We start from the raw sequence: 20,047 nt of genomic DNA, 5'->3' as shown, positions 1-20,047 counted from the left end.
GCCATTGCCCCTATTACTGATCCCAAATTCCAGCATTCTTTCTGAGGAGGAGTAAAAATATGTACCTTTAGACTGAATTTTCATTATGATAAAGTTATTTCATAACTATTTTTTTTGTTGTTTAAAAACAGAATTGCTTGAGAGAGTTGTGTAAAAAAGCTGTAGATGTGTCGGTTATCTCAGAAATTGCATGAATAGTTTGATATACTCATTAAAAAGAAACACATCTGTTTTTCAAATAACTTATTTCTTCTAGGTATACCTTAGATGAATTTGGAACAGCCAGAAGAAGCACTGTCGTTCGTGGATTTATTGATGCTCTTACGAGAGGGGGCCCAGGAGGCACACCAAGACCCATTGAAATGCACTCCCATGACCCTTTGAGGTATAGTAATCAGACAGTGTTGGAATATTTGATGTTTTTCTGAAGGAAATCTTTACTAACATTTAGTTTTTACATTAGATACGTAGGAGATATGTTGGCTTGGCTCCATCAAGCTACTGCTTCTGAAAAAGAACACCTTGAAGCTCTCTTAAAGCATGTAACTATACAAGGTGGGTCCTCTGGTTGTTATTGCTAATGTCTAAGTATAGAAAATAACACAAGGCTTCTCTGTTTCTATTCTTATTGCTGTCATCTTCACAGAGATAAGTTCTTCACACCTAGGTGTCACATTAAGCACGCTAATTAATTTTCCTCTCTGGTTTCCCCCCATTTCTCCTAATAGACTTCTCTCCTCCATCACTTTCCTGTCACAGCTGTTCACACTTGTGTGCTGGTCCCTTGTAGCCTTCCCATATCAGGCCTGCGCTCCCCTGCCTCGCTTTTAAGTGTATAGCGTACACTGTCTCAGATCTTCTGCGCCACACTTTAAAGGCGGGAGGTGGTATTATCTTCCTTTTATCTGTGAGTAAACAGACTGAGGGACTTGTTTAAGGTCATTAAGCTACTAATTCTTTTCTACTATCCAACTCCTTATTCATTCTCATGTGACTGTTATAAAGTTTTTTGAATAATTACCCAGGTAGTACTAAATGTATTTAAAATTTTGGTCTTGATTTCAAGGAAGAAAAAATGATGCTTTTTGAGTTGCTATGTCTGTTTCTTACAGAATTTCAGATCTTCTTAGTATTGTGACTGCCTTAAGATGCCTGTTAGAGTTTGAGGGGTAAATGGAAAATTAAGATACTCTATTTTTGATAGGAATTAAAGAGAAATATTGTGATTGGTATCACTTGACTGTGTTGCATTGCCCAGCCCCGCATCCTTCTGGCTCACAACATGATCTCCAGGAGAGGCTAGTGTACAAATTGGGGGAAGATCCTTATTTACCCTTCCTCATTTTTTTTTACTCTTTGATATTCAAATTAAACTCAGCATGTCTCTTTGATTGGCACAAGGTCTGAACTTTTTTAAGTTGTTTTCTGTTATCCTAATTACCTAGTTTAAAAGAATGAATTTCTTAAAAGATGTTTTAGTGAAGTATATATGAGAGGCAATGTGAAGAGGTTGGAAGAATATAGATCGGAGTTGGATGAAACAAGTTATTCTTTGGGAATGGCTTCATTCTTCCAAGCCTCAGTTTCTCTATCTGTAAAAAAGAAGGCAGTCACAGGCAGTAAATGCCAAGTACACAGGAGCTTGGTAAATAGTCAGTATTTAGTAAATGCCAGTTTTTCTATTAGATTACAAGGTGTGCTTTCCGTCTTTATATCCTCAGCTTCTGTGTTCAGCACCCCTGCCCAGAATAAGGCGTTTGTAGAACAAATACTAATACGTCTTTACATCACTTCCTTCAGTTAATATGTTTCCTAGTCATTTTTTCCTGTGACTCATACATACATTTATTCTTTTTCACAAAGAAGTAATGTTCATTTTATTAGTCAGCAGTGCAATAAATTAACAAGGCTCTAGACCCAGACATTAACATAATTAATAATGTCCTAAAAGATATTGAACTTAATAAAATATTATGTTACTTTAAATGTTTGTTATTAGTGCCATTAATCATATCATATGCATTATTGTTTGTTAGTTTTTTGAACTTATGTGTGATATGGAAAAAAATTTTCAGTTATGTTGTAATTAATTGTAGGTGTTGAAGAAAATATCCAGGAAGTTGTTGGGCACATTACTGAGGGTGTGTGTAGGCCTCTAAAGGTAAATACTTTGTTTTTTATATATGTTATATGGCATCTGGCTAAATCATTGCCTTATTCCTGTGAGTTTAAAAGAACTGTTAACAGCTTGAAGTCAAGCTATAGTTTTCTCAAGTTAACACATTAGTGTAGGATAACAAAATACAGTTTAAAGTAAATATTGTCAATTTTCTCTTTAAGGAAGAAAATTTGAAATATTCTTAGTTTATATATATTCACTTATTTTTTTTTACCATATTATGTTTTCCATGGTAATTTATGTTAATCAATTGAGAAAAAGTCCCTTAAGTTGAAATAACTTATCTATGAACTCTTAACAGAAATTTTCTAAGAACATGTTCCATTTACTTTATTGTTTCAAGCATTGTACGTTTTTTGTCTATTATAACAATAATTGATGATAAATTCAAGGATAAAATAACGTGTAAGTTTTATTATCAATACTATTTATAGTACAAGGAACAGAATTTGAAGTCAAACTTGGGTTAGAATTTCCACTTTGCCACTTAATTGTGTTCACTTGTTCGAGTTGCCTCTTCTGTTGAACCTGTATATAAAAATACCTACCATGCGGCTCCTGGGTGGCTCAGTCTGTTAAGCATCTGCCTTTCGCTGAGGTCATGATCCCAGGGTTCTGGAATCCAGTCCCCTTTGGCATTGGGCTTGCTGCTCAGCGGGCAGCCTGCTTCTCCCTCTCCTTCTGCCCCTCCCCCCTGCTCGTGCTCTCTCTTTCTCTTTCTCCAATAAATAAAAATCTAAAAAAAAAAAGAAAAAGCTACTATTAAATTAATGGTGGTTGTGAAGATCAAATGAGAAAACTGTGTAGATGAAGTACATAGTTCCTGATACCTACTAGGCTTGCAGCAGTATTTTTCTTTAATAATATTTATGGAATACTTTGTAGTTGTTGGTTTAATTTCCTTGTTGATGACTTCAACTTACTATGTAGAAATTGAAATCTAGAAGGTTTATGATTTATTCTTACCAAGAACCAAATTTTAAAACTAATTTTTTTTTGTTTGTTTCTGAGATTTTCTTTGGTATTTTATTGTAGGCAAGGAAATATCAGATAACACACCCTTGTAACAGTTGATTTACAGATTTAATTATTACTGTAATTTGATCATCTTAGGATTCACTTGCATATTCAGTAAATAAATAGCAAAATATTTTGAAATTATTTTACTTAGTTCTCTCAAGTGAAATATTTATTTGCCATAGTTTGGTTTTTAGACATTTATACTCATGTAAATGTTGCTTATTTTGTATACTAGCAGTTATTGGAAAGATAGAAAAAGAGAGTATAAAAATATTTCTCTTTCTACACTTCGCATATTTTTTTGTAACTACATAGAGTTAAAGGAAACTCGGAGTCATAACAATGAATAAATTGCTTTGGTGAATAAATTGTATTTTATCTGCCTTTCCTCCCTTTACCCCCTTCCTTACTTACGATATTATGTTCCTTATATTACTGATTCCTTTTTTTGTTGTTGTTAAAGTAATTGTATAAAATATAATGCTAGAATCTGAGGGTTGGAATGGACTTTAGAGTTTCTTGTTCTGGTCTGAGTAAGAAATATTATTATGGGGCGCCTGGGTGGCTCAGTTGGTTAAGCGACTGCCTTCGGCTCAGGTCATGATCCCAGGGTCCTGGGATCGAGTCCCGCATCGGGCTCCCGGCTCAGCGGGGAGCCTGCTTCTCCCTCTGACCCTATCCCCTCTCATGCTGTTTCTCTCTCTCTCTCTCAAATAAAAAAAAAAAAAAATTAAAAGAAATATTATTATGATGTTAAAAATATTAAATTAATACCCATTGCTTATATAAAGAGATTATATACCAAAGTATGCCTTTGTTTTAAAATGTACCTCATTTCATTTTCCTTAAATGTTTATGTTCCAAAAGGTGTTTTCAACAATTGTAGGGCATTATTGTGACTGCCTGTGAAATTTTAATGTAAGATATCAAAAGGTGAAGAAAAAACTCGTAAGCAAGCAAAAATATTTCTATTGTAAAATGAATAAAAATTCTTTCAGTTTCTGAAGTGACAGAAACCTTAGATCTTTTCATATGATAGTAATATTAAATGCGTACTCTAGAGAATATTTAACAGATGTTCACAGTAGTTACATATCAAATTAGCTTGATAGTGGTACATTATATGATCCAACAACTCTTCCCTTCCTTTATATACTTGTGACAATTTACACTATTTTAAGAATTTCCTTCCTATATGACCTCATTTGGGTATCTAATATTCTCAGCTAACATTTGAATTCCATCTCTTTAATAAAAACTTTAGTGTACTATATGCTCTGAGCTTTGTAAATTATGTGGGTTCTATGCTGTTATAAATCTGCTAGAGAAGAGCTGTGTATCTACATTAATATCTTTTATATTTTGTCCTAATAATTATATTAAAATTTAGAAAGTATCACTTCTGTTGACATAATATATAATTTATTTATTTATTTATTTTTTTAAAGATTTTATTCATTTATTTGAGAGAGAGAGAATGAGAGAGAGAGAACACATGAGAGGGGATAGGGTCAGAGGACGAAGCAGACTCCCTGCCGAGCAGGGAGCCCGATGTGGGACTTGATCCAGGGACTCCAGGATCATGACCTGAGCCGAAGGCAGTCGCTTAACCAACTGAGCCAGCCAGGCGCCCCGACATAATATATAATTTAAATCACTATTGATCCAGGCCTTGGACCTAGAGAGAATTGTAATGTAATGTGAAAAAATCATGGTTTTTAAATTCACACACCATTCATGATTTATAATTTGTGTCAGTTAGCTCACTAGTACTTTATACCAAAAGATGTATGAATTTCATAAACATATTCATGTAAAGGTCATTTAATTTCTGTAATCTAAGAGGGTTTTATATGCTCATATACATACATTTGTAAAATCTATTTTAGCAAATCACGTATGTTGGCATTATGACATATTCCAAAATCTAAGTATAGAGAAACTTCAATTTTCAAAAGCGTGTATTAAGCATCTGTTCTGTATGTACTGTAGAGATGTAAAAGAAGCAGAAAACAAATTGTCTGTGTTTAGAATCTGGTTAGGAAACAAGAAAACACAATGTAAGCAGCAGCTTCAGAACAGATATAATACGTAAATAAGCACATTATCAGTGTGATTTAGATTGTATCCATTAATTAGGGAACATAAAGTAAGGGCGAGATCACTAAGGATTCCTAGTAGTTAATCTTAAGAGTAATCAAGTTAACTTTGCAGTAGATCTGATACTGCCCTGGTAGCCATAATTAGACATACATGTTGGTGCTAATTTAAGATTTGTCTGTTATTGTCTAATAAAAAAGGAAATTTGGTGTAATAGTTTAAAGATAAGAATTCTTTCATTTTTTTCTGAATATTTGGTGATAGAGCAGTATTTGCACTGATAATCTGTTTTTAGGATGTAATAGCTGCTTTGCAAATAGTGCTGAACTACATTACGTTATAATCTGGTGAAAACCCTCACAATGACCTCATCATTGTATTATTTCTGGTAGCAACTGCCTTCAGCCAAATTCTGTAGGTATTGGATCTAGGTTTTGTTTTGGTTTTTTGTAGAGTATATCTGTGTTAAAATGTTTCTGTTATTTTACCATCCCCTATAATTTAATATTCAGAAATTACTTAGAAGGAATTTTGTGATTTCTGCAATAATTAAGTTTTATTTTTTTAAATGCATGTTTATACCACATGTGATTATTGAAGGAAAGTTATACCTTTAAGAAATGTTTAATTTTTTTTCACATGTTTTAATAGGTTCGAATTGAACAAGTAATAGTTGCTGAACCTGGGGCAGTTTTGTTATATAAAATTTCTAACCTCCTCAAATTTTACCATCATACAATCAGGTAAGTGGAATGGTTAAATGTGCTTTATTAAATCCTATGTGATACATCATTTCAGTTAGAACACAGTATAAGGGTTTTTATTTTTTGTTTTTTTCATTTTGTTTTGTTTTGTACCATTTGTACAACTACATATAACTAGCAGAACCTCCACACCATATGAATCATTACATATATATTATTTGTGCTGTATTTTGAGGTCTGTCATTTCCTTTTCTTCCCCAAACATAACTGTACACACCCTCACACACATGCACGTGCACACATACAACTTATAACAGTGTGAGTTTATAGGGTGAGTATATTTTTAATCTTCTTGCATCAGTAAAAGAGATATGTGGCACCTAAAGTAACTATACATTATACTCAAAATAGGGCACAATAAGTGAAGTGTCCTATCCTTGATGTAAATAATGTAAATTCTTTATCATTTAGTTTCCTATTAGTGATAAAGCAGAACTATAGCTTTATTTGCTTTAAATTAAAGGTACTTTATCTTCTTTAAATAAAAGTTCCTTTATCTGATTAGGAACCAGTTGTTTTCTCTATAGTACGATCTTTGACTCTAAAGTGTGCATTTATTTTCACTTTGCAGTGATGGTATACACTTGAGCTTTATTATGCCACTATAAGACCTTGTTCCATGCGTAGTTGTGTTAAAACAATGTCTTGAATTTCAAGCTCTATTTTGGATAGTTTTCATATTAGTCCATTAAAAATGATTTAACAGTTACTTTTCATCCAGTATGCTAGAATCAAGAACAGAAGTTCAATTGTTAAAATCCAAGAGGGTATTAACTAATAGATCCAGGAGAGGTACAGGGATCAGTAGTTCAAGAAGCACCAAAAGACTATGGCAATGATGTTACCTACCTTCTAGTAGCTGAGATTAGCCACCCAAAACTTCACAGCTAAGAGATGGGTTTCACATTTTTAAACAAAACCAACAAGCCACAGGCTATAAAACTAATCAGAGATAGGATTTGGGTTAGTCCTGTAACATTTTAGATATAAATTTATTATCACCACTTGCTGTGACTCAAAAGCAATAAATTAGTTTCAATTGTGATATTACAGGCTTCCTAAAATAAGAGAATGATCCATACTGAGGAAACACAAGAGCCACTGAAAGCAGCTAACACTGTAACTAATGCTGTACTAGGCAAAGGTAGTGGTAAATCATTTTTACATTATTTATGTAGTAATACCCATGATGGTACTGCATGAAATTTTTATTTGAAGATAATGATAACTCAATTTCTAATGCAAATAATGCTAAGAAAAAATCATTTGGATTCTGAAGGTAATAGGTTCGTTAGACTCTGAGAATTATAATTTTTGTCTTTGAAGGTGATGATTTTGAAGATGACAGTTGGATCTTTTGATATATTTTTTTGTGTACTTTTTTTACTTGTTCACATATTTCCTCATTTAGTCAATTAAAAAACTGTTTACAAATGTTACTCTTCTAGATGCTAAAGAAATGGCAGTGAACAAAATAGCTTAAACTTACATTCTAATGGGAGAGAAAGACTAAGTATAAAATAATAATTTTAACTGATGATAAGGGCACTGAGGAGAAATAAAGCAGGAGAATGTAAATAAAGCATAGAGAGTGACCACATATGAGCAGGTGTATGTGCATGTGGCTGTTTTAAAGGCCTTTTGGTGGAGGTGATGTTTGAATACAGACCTAAAGAGCGTGAAGGAGTTGGGCATGTAAAGATCTCAGAGAAGAGTGTGCTAGGCAGAGCACACTCTGGCCCTGAGGCCAGAAAAAGCTTCCATTTTAAAGAACCAGAAGGAAGGCCAGTAGTTGGAGTAGAGTGAATGGAAGGAGTAGGGAGGGATGAAATCAGAGAGGTAGGCAGAGGCCAGATCATGTAGGACTTTGTAGGCTCTAGTGAGGATTTAGATTTTATACTGAGTGGGTTGAAGAAGATGTGTGTGTGTGTTGTGTGTGTGTGGGGGGGGTGTGTTTCAGTGACTTGAGCTGATTTATGATACAAGGTGACTCTGGGCACTGTGTGGATAACGTAGTGTAGTGGGGTAAAGGGGAACAGGGACAGTATTTAGGAAGCTGTTTGTATTCTGAGCAGAGACAGTGATGAATCAGAGTAGGGTGATAGTCTTGGAGGGGGTGAAAAGTAATTATTTCCAGAGAGAAGAGGATATATATGGACTAGAGAGGGTGAGATATGAGGAGTCAGGGATGAATTCTTGGCTTTTGGTTTGAACAGTTAGATTAGTGGTATAGTCATTTACTGAGAGGGAGGGTTCTAGAGAGGACAGTTTGATGGGAGCGGGTGGGTAATGCAGAGTCCAGCCCACTTTTGACTGTCGGATTCAGCATCCCTATGAACATTCAGTGGGAGGTGTTGAGTGAGCAGACAACAGAGAAATCAGGGCTAAACCTATAAATCTGACAGTTTGTAGTATATAGATGGTATTTGAAACACTAAGACTAGGTAAGATAACTTACGTGAGTGTAGATAAACAAGAGGCCTAGGACTGAGTCCTGGGGAATCCTAATATTAAGAGGTTAGGAAAAAAAGAAACCCACAAAGAAAATTGGAAAAGAATAGCCAGTGATGTTGGGGAAAAGTGGGTGACACAATTTTCAAAAATATTTTGCATCCTATACACTAAAACTCCCAAAGGATGGATTCCATCAAAAGGCCGTAGTAAACCAAGGAAAGGAAGATGTCGAATCCATAAAAACAGGGAATCCAGCATACTTTGATTACATTTCCTTTCCTGTAAAACTTTTTCTCTCTGTAGTTAATAATCACTTTGTTTTCGCACTTGCTTCCTTTCCTATGTCCTTATCACTATTTCAGACCCAAACTCTTAAGTAGACTCTACATTTTCTCACCGTATAGTCAAGCACATCAACCAATCCTTCCTAACTTCTCTCTCCTCTCCTCTTCCCACATCCATCTTGGACACGCCATTCTCTTTCTCCAGTCTGAATTGGTTGCTCTTTAGACCTACTACAAGGCTGTGACACAGGGTTTTGTCTTCTTTATCAGCCTGCTCATTCCCTTATGTTGAAATCCCTGATGCCTTGGACAGCTCTGAATAGTATTTACATGCTTGTCATAATGTAAACATTGAGTATTTATTCACCAAACCCTATGATATAACTGTATTAGGGAACCTGGGAAAGATGAAGTTTGGGTATGTTGTGGTGGGGGATGAGCATTATGTAAGAGATGTAACTTTTCTATATAATATCTAAAATTGAAAAATATAATGGGAGGATAAGGATGTTGGGGAGAAATATGGCGTGAAATACAAAAAGCATTTACAAGTATCTAGCCCAGTTACTGGTACCTAGTGAGTAGTTAGTAAACACTGGTAAATTCTAGATCTGAGTAACTGCAAAATATGGCTGATAACTCCATTTTTTTTTAAATGCATGTAAACATATCTTGGTATCTCTCCAAAGTTTTCATTAAAATATCAGTTTCTGTGGCACCTAGGTGACTCAGTTAAGTGTCCAACTCTTGGTTTCAGCTCAGGTCATGATGTCATGGTCATGAGATGGAGCCCTGTGTCGGGCTCCGCGCTCAGCGGGGATTCTGCTTGAGATTCTCTCCCTCTCTCTCTGCCCCTCTTCCTGCTTTTACTCCCACTCCCCCCCCAAAATAAATTTAAAAAATCTTTAAAAAAAACAAAAAATAAAAATAAATAAAATATCAGTTTCTGTTTGTGTACATTCAGTGTTTTCCCCCCGTTGCTTAGGATGGTATACTTTTATTCAGAGGCATACTTACTTTTATTGCATGTATAGGCATGTGTGAGAATTTCTTTCAATTTATTTTGGTGTTTAGCTTATAATATTTTTAACCGAAATACTTTTTTTTTTTTAATGTAGGTATTATGGCTGCCTGTTTAGGAATTTGCTTTTACTTTGCTGTTTGCTTTATATGTATATTTTTAACTGTTAATTTGTTTTGTGTGCATTAAATATATAAGAATTCATTCCAGTTTGTTTCAGTTTCAGAATGTATTGAAATATGTAGTATTAGTATTTGCTTTTATAATATATCATATGCAACATACCAGTTTTCTCTAAATTTGCTGTTTTTTTTTTTTTTTTTTTTTGCTTACTATCTGCTGGTATTTATCAATGCCATTATATTTATTTTGAGCAATCTTTCACATCAACAAAAAACTTTTTCACGTAACATCACATTTTTAAATGACTTTCAATACATGAATTTGGAATATAAAATTGGGAATTGTTTTATATACATGCTTGTCTTACATTCTGGCAAAAATGAGAAACTCTTTGGATAGGTCTAAGAAATATCATAGCAAATTAAGGAGTACCGAATGTGCTAATAATTAAATATTTTAAAATACTACCAGATTTTTCATAATTAGTCTAAATACACTGCTATTTAGGCAGTTGTATGAAGATTGAGAAACTTTATAATTTAGATATGGTGTAAGAGTTTAATTGGAAGAATAACTCAGTGTTAATAAAATTTAAATATTTTATGAATAGAGCTTGATGGAATGGCCTCCTTAAAATTAAAATTAGTTCTTGGATAAACAAGAGATGCATTTACTATAATAGAGAAAAATAGAGAGATGGGTTTACATGAGTGTCTGTTTTTCTAAAAGAGATTGTACAACATTGAAACCATTTGTTCATCACCTAACTCTTAAAAAAAAAAAAAAAAAAACCCTGTCATTTTTATATGAAACTAGAGGGGTTGTTGTTAATTCACAGTTTATATTCTACATACACACTTTTACTTAAATCTAGATGGGTTTTTTTGTTTTTTTGTTTGTTTTTGGTTTTGTTTTGTTTTGAGAGAGAGAGAGCTTGGGGGGTATGGCAGAAGGGACAGAGGGAGAGAGAGAAAATCTTAAGCAGGCTCCACGCCCAGCACAGAGCCTGACATGGGGCTCAATTTCATGACCCTGAATCAGGACCTGAACTGAAATCAGGAGTCAGATGCTTAACTGACTGAGCTACTCAGGTGCCCCTAAATCTAGATCAGTCTTTTAAATGAATTATACGCAGTTAAAGAATTGATTGTTTTAGCTTCTGTTTTGCAACCTGAAATGTTCTTTGCTTTTAGTGGCATTGTTGGAAATAGTGCAACTACATTATTGACTACCATTGAAGAAATGCATTTGCTAAGCAAAAAAATATTCTTCAATTGCTTGAGTCTTCATGCAAGTAAATTAATGGACAAGGTATGTTTGAAAAATTCGATTCTTAAACTATGTGAGTGTGAATCTTTCACATTTAAAAATATTGTTTTACAGTTTTTACATTGGTGACAATTTTTTCCCATTCCATACAATGTTCTCTTGAGTTCTTCCTCTGAACGACAAAATATATTTTGAGATGGGTTTACTGGATCTAGGTTTATAGGCTGGGTTCCTGGAACAGTATAACATTGAGTCATAATTGGAGATAGAATCTCAAGCCTTAGTTTCACTACCAGTTTTCTATAGAAAATTTGCTTTAATTTGTAATTAAAGCAAACTTACTATATTTAGGTCAGGGCTAAGATGACATACAGATTGGAAAACTGGAACTCTTACTAAATGTTTTTTTCTAAACAGCTTGCTTTATGTATTTACTCTCTGGTGGTCCAGTTTTATCCTTAAGAAATTTATGCTCCTTTGAGTAATATACTACAATTAATTATGAAAATAAGATAACAAAAAACTTCCCACAAAAAACAAACAACCACAACAAAAATCTGAAATAGTCCTGAGAGCTAATATTTTTCACTTGAGCATTGTGTTGTGGCAAGACCTTAATGAATGGGTTTACAATAAGCAAATCCTTCTTTATTTTTTTTAAAAGATTTTATTTATTTATTTGAGATAGAGAGAGAGAAAGAAGCAGGAACCGGGGAGCAGAGGGAGAGGGAGAAGCAGGCTCCCCGCTGAGCAGGTAGCCCAATGTGGGGCTCAATCCCAGGACCCTGTGATCATGACCTGAGCCGAAGGCAGATGCTTAACGACTGAGCCACCCAGGCGCCCCATCCTTCTTTATTTTTGTTTCATTAAGGACTCAGAGTCTTTTAAGGATGCATCACAATCACTGTACTGGGTTTTTGGTTTTTTTTTTTCTTTTAATTATACCACTCAATCTAATAGGCTGGCTGTATTAGGCACAGATTTGTAATATAGTATAGAATAGTGAGTAGCATTCCAATCCAGAGTTTCCTGGTCCAATTTTATATCCTAAGCTCAGAGAAGCCTTAATAGGAATCTACTTTCTGACCCCCATGCACAATTCAAATTCTTTTGGAAAAGCAATATGAATTTATAGACCTGGACCTATTTAAATTTTTTCCTGTTATATGTATTTTTGTTTACACTGCAAGTTTACTAACAGTCAGTGCTGGTTTTGTATGTGTTTATATGAGTTCTTATTTAAACAAAAATTTGAAAAATCATTCATGCGTACTTTGAACATGAATAAACATGTGCTTGCTGATGAGATTATAGTGGCAAACAAGGTTGGTTAGCCTCACATTGCTTCCCTTTTAGTGGAGAATAGTTAAATTTTATGAAAGATATGTGGCCAACGTGCTGTGCCAGCACAAAAGGAGGAGCTTTCCAGAGAGGGAGATAGAAGAGTTGAACTTGAAAGGACGTGGAATTTAAATAGGTAGAAAAGGGGGTGGACAGAGGTCATCCTAAGTAGAGGAAACAAAAAGAATATGCAAGAACATAAGCTGTGAGTCACCGGTAAACAAATTTTTCATTTATTAAAAAAATCACTTGGAAAGTGGTATAGCATGTAGGTAGGAGAGAGACCAGGTTGCAGACAGAAAGATTAGGGGACTATCAAGGTAGTTTTTATGAAAATACATGATCTAGGGCGCCTGGGTGGCTCAGTTGTTTAAGCGACTGCCTTCGGCTCAGGTCATGATCCTGGAGTCCCGGGATCGAGTCCCGCATCCGGCTCCCTGCTGAGCGGGGAGTCTGCTTCTCCCTCTGACCCTTCCCCCTCTCATGCTCTATCTCATTCTCTCTCTCAAATAAATAAATAAAATCTTTAAAAAAGAAAAAAGAAAATACATGATCTAAAGTAGAGATTCTAGGAACAGCCATGAAGGAACACATTCTTAAGGGGTAAAGGTAAACCTTCAAAATTTGGTGACTGATTGAATATGGGTACATGAGAGGCAGGAACCTAAAATAATTTCTATGTTACCAACCTGGGAATATCGATAGTAATCACAAGTATATAGAATATAGGAAGAGGGTAAAATTTACAGGATAAAGATGATATTGCCCACGTTAGGTAGGATACCTTGAAATATCCCATTGTTACTTGTCTAATCTAGTTGGGAGCTGTACATTTTGGTTTAGAGAGTTTTGCATGTAAAAGATAGTTGAATCCATGGATTTGGATGAGGTCACTAGAAGTCCATGTTTAATAAGAGTAGAGTTCACAGGACACACAGTCTTGGGAAACCCTAACATTTAAGAGAAGAAAAGAAGCCCACCCATGGTAGGATGCTGAGGGAGGATGACATGAGAGGCAGGAGAAAAGTGAGGAAAGTTTTGTCAGAAAAGCCAAAAGAATGGAATTTCAAGAAGGAGGACATTGTTCATGACAGGTATTGTATAAAGAGTTCTAGTAAAACAAGGACAGCAGATTTGTTATCCTGGACAACATATAGATGATCCATGACTTACTGAGAACAATTTTAGCTGTGTGGTGAGGACAGGAGCAAGAGTGCAGTATGTGGAAAAGCATATGGATGTGCATATTACCCAAAGCTTCACCAGTCAGATAATATATGGACTAAAGACTGAAAATATAATATAGTAGGCATTCATATTATGAAATTTGAAAGAGAACAAAACACTATGGTAAAAGGAAAGATGGACTTAAATTTTTATGATCAATTAGAAGACAGGAAAAAATTGATTTTTTGAGAAGATCAACAAAATTGACAACCTTCTAGCAATGCTTTAACCAAAGAAAATTAAAAATTAGAATATCAGAAATAACCAGAGATAATTAAAATTTATTAGGAAATACCATATTAAAATACAGCAATTTTATGCTGAAATAATCTGAAAATCTGAATAAAAAGACTGATTTTAAAACAATATATATTGACAAAAAGAATGAAAAAGAAGTGGAAAACTTGAATACACCTTGCAAGGGAAGAAAAACTATTAAAGAACATGCTGCTAGGCCTAGTTCAGGTTATACAGATAGCTTTATTCACACCTACAAACAGATAATTCTCCAGAATGTAGGAGAATATAGAAAACTTCCCAGTTCATTTTAGGTGTTTTAATGCTGACATAAAAGCCTTTTAAAGACAGTTATCACAAATCAGTCACTTCAAGTTAAAAAAAAATAAAAATAGTTAAAATACCATCAGGTCAAATCCAGCATTTTATTAAAACCAAGTATGGGTTCTTCTCAGAAATACAAGAATGTTTAAGTGTTAGAAATACATTAAATGTTTCAGTGTTAAATAAGAAAATTTTATATTAAATTGTTGGGTGGGGAATCTTAGTAAATAACAAAGTAAAAATACTTCCTTAACCATATGAAGATAAAATTAATAGCCCACATCATAATTAACACAGAAGCACTACCAATATATTCTCTTTAAGTCAAGAAAGAACAAGACAAGAATGTTTGCCAATAACATTTTTAAATAATAGAAACACCAGATTAAAAAAATGAGAGATACAAGTATTTCAAAGGAGGAGACATTATTTATGGATGCTGTGATTGTCTACTCAGAAAGCCAAGAGAATTAATTGAGAAGTTGTAAAACTTAGTAAATGGATTTAGAAAGTTATTTGATGACATGGTCAATATACAAAAATAAATTTTCAGGGAGGGTGACAAAGTTGAAAGCAGCAGTAATCTTATCTCCCCACCTAGACAAAAATTGCACTAGTAGAATCTGGCTAATGTCATTATTTTCTAACTCTGGAGTTGAATGAAAGCTTGCAATGTTTAGGGGAAGGCTTGGACAGTAAATTGTGATCAATGTTGGTCAGTTTCTACTTAGCACACTAACAACTACCTGTCTTCCATGCCTGGTGCCATGCAGCAGGCAGCTGTGCACTTGTTCTTGGACCACCTTGTACACAGCTTTTTTTTTTTTTTAATTTTATTTTGTTATATTAATCACCATACATTACATCATTAGTTTTTGATGTAGTGTTCCATGATTCATTGTTCGCGTATAACACCCGGTGCTCCATTCAGTACGTGCCCTCTTTAATACCCATCACAAGGCCAACCCATCCCCCCCACCACCTCCCCTCTAGAACCCTCAGTTTCTCAGAGTCCATAGTCTCTCATGGTTCGTCTCCCCCTCCAATTCCCCCGCCCCTTCATTCTTCCCCTCCTGCTAGCTTCTTTTTTTTCTAAACATCTAATGTATTACTTGTTTCAGAGGTACAGGTCTGTGATTCAACAGTCTTACACAATTCACAGCGCTCACCATAGCACATACCCTCTGCAATGTCTATCACCTAGCCACCCCATCCCTCCCACCCCCCACCACTCCAGCAACCCTCAGTTTGTTTCCTGAGATTAAGAATTCCTCATATCAGTGAGGTCATATGATACATGTCTTTCTCTGATTGACTTATTTCGCTCAGCATAATACCCTCCAATTCCATCCACGTCGTTGCAAATGGCAAGATCTCATTCCTTTTGATGGCTGCATAATATTCCAGTGTGTGTGTGTGTGTGTGTGTGTGTGTGTGTGTGTGTGTGTCTATATATATACCACATCTTCTTTATCCATTCTTCTGTTGATAGACATCTTGGCTCTTTCCATAGTTCAGCTCTTGTGGACATTGCTGCTATAAACATTGGGGTGCACGTACCCCTTCAGATCACTACATTTGTATCTTTGGGGTAAATACCCAGTAGTGCAATTGCCGGGTCGTTGGGTAGCTCTATTTTCAACTTTTTGAGGAACCTCCATACTGTTTTCCAGAGTGGCTGCACCAGCTTGCATTCCCACCAACACTGTAGGAGGGTTCCCCTTTCTCCGCATCCTCGCCAACATCTGTCATTTCCTAACTTGTTAATTTTAGCCATTCTGACTGGTGTGAGGTGGTATCTCATTGAGGTTTTGATTTGGATTTCCCTGATGCCGAGTGATGTTGAGCACTTTTTCATGTGTCTGTTGGCCATTTGGATGTCTTCTTTGGAAAAATGTCTGTTCCTGTCTTCTGCCCATTTCTTGATTGGATTCTTTGTTCTTTGGGTGTTGAGTTTGATAAGTTCTTTATAGATTTTTGGATACTAGCCCTTTATCTGATATGTCATTTGCAAATATCTTCTCCCATTCTGTCGGTTGTCTTTTGGTTTTGTTGACTGTTTCCTTTGCTGTGCAAAAGCTTTTTATCTTGATGAAGTCCCAGTAGTTCATTTTTGCCCTTGCTTTCCTTGCCTTTGGTGATGTTTCTAGGAAGAAGTTGCTGCAGCTGAGGTCGAAGAGGTTGCTGCCTGTGTTCTCCTTTAGGATTTTGATGGACTCCTGTCTCACATTGAGGTCTTTCATCCATTTTGAGTCTATTTTTGTGTGTGGTGTAAGGAAATGGTCCAGTTTCATTCTTCTGCATGTGGCTGTCCAATTTTCCCAACACCATTTGTTGAAGAGACTGTCTTTTTTTCCACTGAAGATTCTTTCCTGCTTTGTCGAAGATTAGTTGACCAAGAGTTGAGGGTCCATTTCTGGGTTCTCTATTCTGTTCCATTGATCTATGCATCTGTTTTTGTGCCAGTACCATACTGTCCTGATGATGACAGCTTTGTAATAGAGCTTGAAGTCCAGAATTGTGATGCCTCCAGCTTTGCTTTTCTTTTTCAACATTCCTCTGGCTATTCGGGGTCTTTTCTGGTTCCATACAAATTTTAGGATTATTTGTCCCATTTCTTTGAAAAAAGTTGATCTTATTTTGACAGGGATTGCATTAAATGTGCAGATTGCTCTAGGTAGCATTGACATCTTCACAATATTTGTTCTTCCAATCCATGAGCATGGAACGTTTTTCCATTTCTTTGTGTCTTCCTCAATTTCTTTCATGAGTATTTTATGGTTTTCTGAGTACAGATTCTTTGCCTCTTTGGTTAGATTTATTCCTATGTATCTTATGGTTTTGGGTGCAGTTGTAAATGGGATCGACTCCTTAATTTCTCTTTCTTCTGTCTTGTTGTTGGTGTATAGAAATGCAACTGATTTCTGTGCATTGATTTTATATCCTGCCACTTTACTGAATTCCTGTATGAGTTCTAGCAGTTTTGGGGTGGAGTCTTTTGGGTTTTCCACATAAAGTATCATATCATCTGCAAACAGTGAGAGTTTGACTTCTTCTTTGCTGATTCAGATGCCTTTTATTTCTTTTTGTTGTCTGATTGCTGTGGCTAGGGCTTCTAGTACTATGTTGAATAGCAGTGGTGATAGTGGACATCCCTGTCATGTTCCTGACCTTAGGGGGAAAGCTGTCAGTTTTTCCCCATTGAGAATGATATTCAGTGTGGGTTTTTCGTAGATGGCTTTTATGATATTGAGGTATGTACCCTCTGTCCCTACAGTCTGAAGAGTTTTAATCAAGAAAGGATGCTGTACTTTGTCAAATGCTTTTTCTGCATCTATTGAGAGGATCATATGGTTCTTGTTCTTTCTTTTATTAATGTATTGTATCACATTGATTGATTTGTGGATGTTGAACAAACCTTGAAGCCCAGGAATAAATCCCACTTGGTCGTGGTGAATAATCCTTTTAATATACTGTTGGATCCTATTGGGTAGTATTTTGGTGAGAATTTTTGCATCCATGTTCATCAGGGGTATTGGTCTGTAATTCTCCTTTTTGATGGGGTCTTTGTGTGATTTGGGGATCAAGGTAATGCTGGCCTCATAAAATGAGTTTGGAAGTTTTCATTCCATTTCTATTTTTTGGAACAGTTTCAGAAGAATAGGTATTAATTCTTCTTGAAATGTTTGGTAGAATTCCCCTGGGAAGCCATCTGGCCCTGGGCTCTTGTTTTTGGGAGATTTTTGATTACTGCTTCAATTTCCTCAGTGCTTATGGGTCTGTTCAGGTTTTCTACTTCTTCCTGGTTCAGTTTTGGTTTATACATCTAGGAATGCATCCATTTCGTCCAGATTGTCTAATTTGCTGACATATAGCTGCTCATACTATGTTCTTATAATTGTTTGTATTTCTTTGGTGTTCGTTGTGATCTCTCCTCTTTCATTCATGATTTTATTTATTTGGGTCATTACTCTTTTCTTTTTGATAGGTCTGGCCAGGGGTTTATCAATCTTGTTAATTCTTTCAAAGAACCAGCTCCTAGTTTCGTTGATCTGTTCTACTGTTCTTTTGGTTTCTGTTTCATTGATTTCTGCTCTAATCTTTACTATTTCTCTTCTCCTGTTGGGTTTAGGCTTTATTTGCTGTTCTTTCTCTAGCTCCTCTAGGTGTAGGGTTAGGTTGTGTATTTGAGACCTTTCTTGTTTCTTGAGAAAGGCTTGTATTGCTATATACTTTCCTCTTAGGACTGCCTTTGCTGCATCCCAAAGATTTTGAACAGTTGTGTTTTCATTTTCATTTGTTTCCATGAATTTTTTTAATTCTTCTTTAATTTCCTGGTTGACCCATTCATTCTTTAGTAGGATGCTGTTTAGCATCCATGTATTTGAGTTCTTTCTGACTTTCCTCTTGTGATTGAGTTGTAGTTTCAAATCGCTGTGGTCCAAAAATATGCAGGGAATGATCCCAATCTTTTGGTACTGGTTGAGACCTGATTTGTGACCTAGGATGTGATCTGTTTTGGAGAATGTTCCATGGGCACTAGAGAAGACTTGCACACAGTTTGTTGAGCCAGGGTTGGCAAAAAGGAGACTGTCCTCCAAACCTCAGGGGGATCTGTGCTCTGATCACACAGGTGCAAAGAGGAGGGCCATTGTTTTTACACTTCCCCCATTGTTGCAAACACCTCCTCAGGCTAGAGTGACTTCCTGGGAATTTCAATTTTCCCACCCCGTTAGTTTTTCTATTTTTCCCCTTTTTGGGAGCCTAGACATTAAAGAGTAGGAATTCAAAAGCAACTCCATACACAAGGATGATTAGAAAGTAACCACACATGTCCAGGGAATGGAGCAGCTCAGAAGAGAACTGAGAAGACCTTAAGGTTACATCTCAGGCTGATCCTTGGTACAGTGATAACAGTTTTAAAAAACCAAAAACATTAACAGAAAATGGTAAACCATGTGGAATGGGGAGGATCTGTTTTTCAGAGTTAGCAAATTTTAACATTGAAATGTTCAGTTTTCAACAAAAAAATTACAAGGTATACAAAGAAAGAGGAAAGTAAGCCAATTCAGAGGAAAAAATATAAACAAACTGTTTCTGAAAAATAGAAGATCTATTGGTAGATCTACTAGATCTACTAGACAAAGGCTTTAAAACAACTATGTTAAAGATGCTCAAAGAATTAAAGGAAGATGTGGACAAAATCAAGAGTACGATGTATGGACAAAATGAAAATATTAATAAAGAGTTGGAAAACCTAAAAAGATACCACAAAGAAATTCTGGAGTTGAAAAGTACATTAACAGAAATGAAAATTTCACTATAAGGATTCAAAGGAGATTTTAGCAGGCAGAAGACAGAATCAATAAACTTGAAAACAGGACTTTGGAAATTACCGAATCCAAGGAATAAATGAAAAAAAGATAGGAAAAGTGAACAAAGCCTAAGGGACCTGTGGAATACCATCAAGCAGACCAACTTATGCATTGTGGGAGTCACAGAAGAAGGCTGAGTGGGGGTGGAGAATATTTGATGAAATGGCTGAAAAATTCCCAAATTTGATGGTAAATATGTATGTAAACATACCCAAAAAGGTTAACAAACTACAGGAAGATGAACTCAGAGACCCATATCAAGACCCATTGTAATTATAATTACGTTATAATTTGAAAATTGAAAATTTCTCTTGAAAAATACCAATAGA

The 20,047-nt window shown here is 35.4% G+C and overlaps 1 protein-coding gene across 1 annotated transcript in view; it reads left to right on the top strand.

Moving 5' to 3' along the window:
• COG6 (component of oligomeric golgi complex 6) overlaps positions 1-20,047 on the top strand; it is an 89,414-nt gene that overhangs the window by 27,942 nt on the left and 41,425 nt on the right. Inside the window, exons 9-13 of the mRNA XM_021678311.1 lie at positions 257-385; positions 464-555; positions 2,097-2,161; positions 5,951-6,042; positions 11,139-11,256. Of these exons, the coding sequence (XP_021533986.1) occupies positions 257-385; positions 464-555; positions 2,097-2,161; positions 5,951-6,042; positions 11,139-11,256 (496 nt within the window). The remainder of the gene's footprint in view (positions 1-256; positions 386-463; positions 556-2,096; positions 2,162-5,950; positions 6,043-11,138; positions 11,257-20,047) is intronic.

The sequence above is a fragment of the Neomonachus schauinslandi genome, chromosome 3, assembly GCF_002201575.2.
Source record: "Neomonachus schauinslandi chromosome 3, ASM220157v2, whole genome shotgun sequence".
NCBI lineage: Eukaryota > Metazoa > Chordata > Mammalia > Carnivora > Phocidae > Neomonachus > Neomonachus schauinslandi.
The sequence above is the reverse complement of the archived record's forward strand: the minus strand, read 5'-3'. Positions and strand labels throughout refer to the sequence as shown.